The sequence below is a fragment of the Tupaia chinensis genome, unplaced genomic scaffold (genome assembly GCF_000334495.1).
Source record: "Tupaia chinensis unplaced genomic scaffold, TupChi_1.0 Scaffold000294_5, whole genome shotgun sequence".
In the NCBI taxonomy this organism is placed as follows: Eukaryota; Metazoa; Chordata; class Mammalia; order Scandentia; family Tupaiidae; genus Tupaia; species Tupaia belangeri.
The window spans coordinates 1035948-1041947 of record NW_006159782.1 but is presented as its reverse complement, the minus strand read 5'-3'; the positions used below and the strand labels follow the sequence as shown (position 1 = coordinate 1041947).

The following is a 6000-nucleotide window of genomic DNA, read 5'->3' as shown; positions in this document are numbered from 1 at the left end:
AGTTTGAAGCTGTCGGGTCTGGGACTTGAACCGCATTTAACTATGTGGGAGTCCAGCAACATAACTATTATGCCATCTGCTGGTCCCAGTATTTATGAATTTTTATTAATAAATTATTATTTAATTTCCCACAGGGCACATGCACTCACCAAAGAGATGCAAAAAAAAAAAAAAAGAGAGAAAGCAAGTCATCAGTTATGGGACTCAAACTGCGGTTGGCCAAGTGGGAGTCAGGCATCCTAACCATCATGCCACCCTCTGGCCAAGTGTTACTATTTTTTCATTTATCAGAGGGCATGTATACTCAATAGAGAGAGATAGCTGTGGGAGTGGGAGGAGCAAGGGGAATGGTCACTTGGCAATCACTTTTCTTCCATTTCTCTCTCCTTTCAAGATTTTGAGCACACACGCACACATGTCCAGTGTATTTCTCAAGCCACCAACTGCACTAGCTGCCATGTGGGATCTAGTTCATGTAACCACCAGGCCATGGGCTGTCTCATTGTGTTCCTAAATACATTCATAATATGCAATCACCACCATCTGTCTTCAGAACTCTGTCATGTAAAACTGTATTCATTGAACAACTCCCCATACCCTCCTCCCCCAAGTCCCTGGCAACCACCATTTTATTTTCTGACTTTTTGCTTTGACTACTATAAATACTTCATGTAACTGAAATCTTACTATATATGTAAATATATATATTTTTTAAAAATTTTAAGAGGTTTTGCCTTAGGGGGTGTGCACTCACCAGAGAGAGAAAGACAGAGACAGTGAGAGGGAAATTGAAGAATTACCCTCTGGGAGGATGGCCACGCCACAGTCCATTCTCCTCCTGGGCTTTTGGGCATGCACACACATGTGCCCAGTGTGAGTCGCAGTGGGAGTTTCAAGCTGCCGGGTTCCTCAGCTATGTGGGAGTCCAGCGACGTAAACATTACACCATCTGCTGCTCCCGAGGGCCCATTCTTAAGACCTCATTTAACTTTAATTACTTCCTAAAAGCCTAATCTCCAAATATACTCACATTGGGGTTACAGTTTCATCATGAATTCTAAGGGGAGGGCACAATTCAATTCATAGCAAAGGTAGATAAATATTTTTGAGGGCTGTCTTTCAACCTACTGTATGGGATCATTTGTTTTATAGTAGTAAATAACACACATATACTCTACATGTTTTTGTGTTTCCTTGGCCAGAGACTGATTTCCTGAGGGCAAGGACTATCTCTTCTTTACTTTTTAAAAATTAATTTACATTTGTCATTATTATTTTGACCAGAGAGAGACAAAGACAGAGAAAGGGAAAGCGAGAACGCAAGTCGCCAGGTCCAGGACTCAAACTGCAGTTGGCCATGTGGGAATCCAGCACCTCTAACCACTATATCACTTGCCAGCCCCTATCTTTTCTTTACTTTTAAACATTTTTTTTTTTTTGGCCAGAGGGCACATGCACTTGCTAGAGAGAGGCAGAGAGGGATGGGGGCATGTTCATGCTGCAATCTCCTCTACATCTCTCCATCCTGTTGGGATTTTGGGCAAGCATGCACATGTGCCTGGTGTGATTTTCAACCCACAGGCAGGCCTCTATGTGATTTTAAGATGTTGACACATGGGACCAGCAGTTAGCGTAATGACTATGTTGCTGGACTCCCACGTAGTCGACCATGGTTCGCGTCCTGGACCTGGTGGCTTAAAACTCACGCCGGGCACGTGTGCGTGCGTGCCCAAGATCCCAAGAGGAGAATGGAGGAGAAGGGATTGCAGCATGGCCATCCCCCCTGGGCGGTGATTTCTCGCTTTTTATCTCTCTGTCTCTCTGTCTGTCTGGCGAGCGCACGCGTCCTATAGCAAAAACCTCTCAAAAAAAAAAAGAAAAATGATGTTGACACAGTATTATTCTGTTTGACAAAAATTATGAGCCAAAAAAAAAAAAAAAAAGAAAATCAAACCAAACAAACAAACGCACAAAAATTACAAGCCAGAAACTGCAAGGAGCTAGGGGATTCGAAAGCAAGGAAGAGGGCTGGCCCTTTGACCTAATAGTTAAGGGAGTCAGATACCACATGACCAGCAGCACAGTTTAAATCTCGGCCCTGTCCTCTTGAAAAACAAGCTGGGTGTGTGGGCGTACATTTGTGCCGACAGTGCCGATGGGATGGAAATATGGAGAAGGGATTAAGGTGATGCTGTGCCTCACTAAGGGGTGCTTTCTCCCTCTCCATCACTGTGTCTCTATGGTCTCTCTGGCAAGTGCATTCATCCTCTAGCAATTAGAAAGTATACTGAATACAATTTTTTTGGGGGGGAGGGAGTTTGCCATAGGGCGTGTGTGCTTGCCAGAGAGAGAGAGAGACAGTGAGAGGGAAGGTGCAAAATCACTCTCCGAGTGGATGACCATGACACAATCCCTTCTCCATTCTCCTCCTAGGATCTTGGGTATGCATGCGCACATGCCTGGTGTGATTGTCAAGCCACCAAGTCCAGGACTCAAACCACAGTGGACCATGTGGGAGTCTAGCACCTTGACCACCACACCACATGCTAGCTCCCTAGAGAATACGTTGAAGGATATGGAATATACACATGATATATTTTTCTCTGAAAATAAGCACTTTACCACACTGGGCTGGGGGAAGGAGACTGTGGTATGACAAGGCTTTCATGCTGCCCCTCTCTGTGTCTCTTGTGTGCATGTGCCCTCTCTCTCACACACTGTCTTAGGAAAGAAATAAAATATTTTTTAAAAAGCACTTAACAGGGTCAGCTGGTAACGTGGTTACGAGAGCTGGATCCCACATGGCTGACTGTGGTTCAAGTCCTGGCTTAAACATGCTGGGCTCGTGTGTGTGCCCAAAATCCTAGGAAGAGAATGGAGGAGAAGGGATTGCAGCATGGCCATCACCTCTGGAGGGAAAGGTGTTTTCTCACTCCCCACCTCCACTTTTCTGTCTCTTTCTGGCATGAATATGCACCATATTTAAAATCTATGAAAAATTTATTAGAACTTGTATATTATCTTCCTGTTTTATGTCTTCATGAACAAGGTATTACTTCTATAATGTATTTAAGATATGCAAATAAATACTTGTTTTTTTGTTTATTTTACATTTTTGCATATACAGTTTGGTATGACCATTCCCCATGGGGTGGTACTTTCTTGCTTTCCCTCCCTACTCCCACGCCCGTGCAAATGCATGTACCCTCTGGCAAAATTTTAAAAAAGAATAAAGGGCCAGCAGATGGTGTGGTGGTTAAGGTGCTGGACATTTCCACATGGCTGACCATGGTTTGAGTCCTAGATCTGGTGGCTTGCCTCTCCAATTCCTTCTCTCTGTGTGTTTGTCTTTCTCTGGTCAAATTAAAATAAATGAATGAATAAGTAAAATTAAATAAATAATTATTTATAAAAAAGAAAAAAGATTGTCAGGCTGACTCTCTAGTATAGTGGTTGAGTGAGTTGGATCCCATATGACTGACTAAGTTTGGACTGTGGCCCCTGTGGCTTGAAATAAATGTGCCAGGGTTGTGTGTGCTTGGAGGCAAGCCCCTGACAGGATGGAGAAATGGAGAAGGGATCTGGCATTGATTATACCCCATAGGGGGTGCTTTCTCTGTCTTTCTCTTTTTGTCTGTTTCTATTTCTTTGTCTTTCTCTTTTGTCTGGTGAGTGCATGTGCCATCTGGCAATTAAAAAAAAAAATGTGTTCAAAGGGAGTGTCCTAGATTGAGAGAAAGGTGTTACGCACATTTCGTAATTCTAATAGCTTTCAGATACACATCCCTGGGATCATTTATCTTGCCCTTTTTTTTTTTTTTTCCGCTATAGGGCGCGTCCGCTTGCCAGACAGACAGAGACATAGAGACAGAAAGCGAGAAATCACCCTCTAGGGGCGATGGTCACGCCGCAATCCCCTCTCCTCCATTCCTCTCCGCATCTTGGGCGCACACGCGGCCGGCGTGAGTTTTAAGCCACCAGGTCTGGGGCGCGAACCGCGGTCAACTACGTGGGAGTCCAGTGACATAGCCATTATGCTAACTGCTGGTTCCCTATCTTGCTTTTTAAAAAATAAAGCCAGGTCGCTTCCTTTTCTTTCTTTTTCAAGGCCACTGGAAAACCTTGGAAGCCTATCTTCTAAATGCTTTTCAACCTTCGGTGTGGAGGACTCTAACGTAGCGCTTCCTGCCTGCTGGCTCAGAGCCCTTGCGCCTACCACGCGCCCACCAGGGTCCTTGCGTTTTGGAACTTGCCTAGCTCTCGGTCTGCGCAGGCGCTCTCAGGAGTAAGCCTCGCAGCCAAATGCGCTTGCGCAGAAACTGCGCGGGAAGTGCCGACTCGTGGAGGGCGAGCCGGAGATGGCTGTGAGGTCGGCGGCCGCTGTGGGTCCTCCAGGGCCGGAGAGGAACGAAGAGGCGGTGCTGCTTCTGGAAAGGGCTCATTACCGGCACGACCCACGCTGGCTGCTGCCCGTGTCCCCACGCCTCTGCCTGGCCTGCGCACTGGAGCTGCTGCCGGAGCCCTGCGTGTCGGTGCGGACGGGCCCTTCCCCGGACGGCCGGGCTGGGCGTTCCCTCAGCCCACAAGGCCGCCCCGCGCCTGCCCAGGCCCCGCGAACCCAACGTCCTTCTCGGAACCTAGCCCGGGCCCACCCGCCTTGGATGAGGTCCACCCCATACCAGGCCTACCGACTCCCCTGGCGAAGGGGGCCTTTCCTGCCCGGCTCAGCCCCGGTCTCCTGTACAAGCCGCCCTGGTCAGAGCTCAAATAGCCCCTTCCCAAACTCTGCCTTATCCACGCTAAGCCTGGGTCCCTCGGGTCCCTCGGAGTCCCCAACGCTAACTAGCACATACGCCTTGGTTCCCCTTCCCTCTACCGGGCCCGTCTCCATTTCTCCAGGATTCAGCCTTGGCTGAATTTTAGTCTCTACCCAGCTGTGGGAGCTTTCATTCGCTTCAGCTATCCCAGGGTGTGAACGTGGAGGAGGGGGTTGCCTTGCTCTGTGCAATGGCAGGAGTGGGCGGACAGGATGACCTTTCTAGTAGGCAGAGCTGGCTGAAACGTGGGCCGCCTGTTCCCTCAATGCCCACCCCACCTCTACTGTGAGATTTTTGTCTGTGAAGGCTTCCAAGAAGGGTTTGGAAGATCAGTTTTCTCTCAAATTCATGGAAGAGGAATTTGTGTGTGTGTGTGTGTGGGGGGAACACGATGGGCTACGTCAGCAGTTTCTACATTTTTTTAATCTAGGGATGTCTTTCCGCTTCTAAAAATTGTTGAAGATCCCAAAAATCTTTTGCTTATGTGAGGTATATCCACCGACATTTTCTGAATGAGAAATAAAAACAAAATTTAAAGATACTAATTCATTTAAAAGCAATAGTAAAATATTAATGTAATGAATTTTCTTATTGTGGTAAACAATTTATCATTTTAACCCATTTTAAACTTACAGATCGGGAGACGGCAGGTGGCGTGGTGGTTAGGATGCTGGGCTCCTATTGGGTCGGCCGTGGTTCAAGTCCTGGACCTGGCAGCTTGCTTTCTCACTTTCCCTCTCTCTTCAAAAAAACAAAAAAAAACAAAAAAAAAAAAAACAAATACAAAAACAAAAAAAAAAAAACAAATACAATTAAATAAATAATTGGGGCCGGCAGGTGGCATGGTGGTTAAAGGCGTTGGATTCCCACATGGCTGACTGTGGTTCAAGTCCTGGATCTGGCGGCTTTCTCTCTCTCTGGTCAAATTGAAATAAACAAATAAATAAATAATAAAATTAAATAAAATAATTCTTTTAAAAAAAAACCAATTTACAGATCTGTGGCATAAGTAACTTTAAAATAAAATTAAACAAGTAGCAGGACCGGCAGTTGGCTAATGGCTATGTCGTTGGACTCCCATGTAGTAGACCACGGTTGTAGTCCCAGACTCGATGGCTTAAACTCACGCTGGGCACATGTGTGTGTGTGCCCAAGATCCCGAGAGGAGAATGGAGGAGAAGGG

The 6000-nt window shown here is 46.4% G+C and overlaps 1 protein-coding gene across 1 annotated transcript in view; it reads left to right on the top strand.

Moving 5' to 3' along the window:
* The first annotated feature begins 4336 nt into the window (after positions 1-4336).
* MEI1 (meiotic double-stranded break formation protein 1) overlaps positions 4337-6000 on the top strand; it is a 96872-nt gene continuing 95208 nt past the window's right edge. The window contains exon 1 of the mRNA XM_006150720.1: positions 4337-4532. Coding sequence (XP_006150782.1) covers positions 4359-4532 — 174 coding nt within the window. The 5' untranslated portion in view covers positions 4337-4358. The remainder of the gene's footprint in view (positions 4533-6000) is intronic.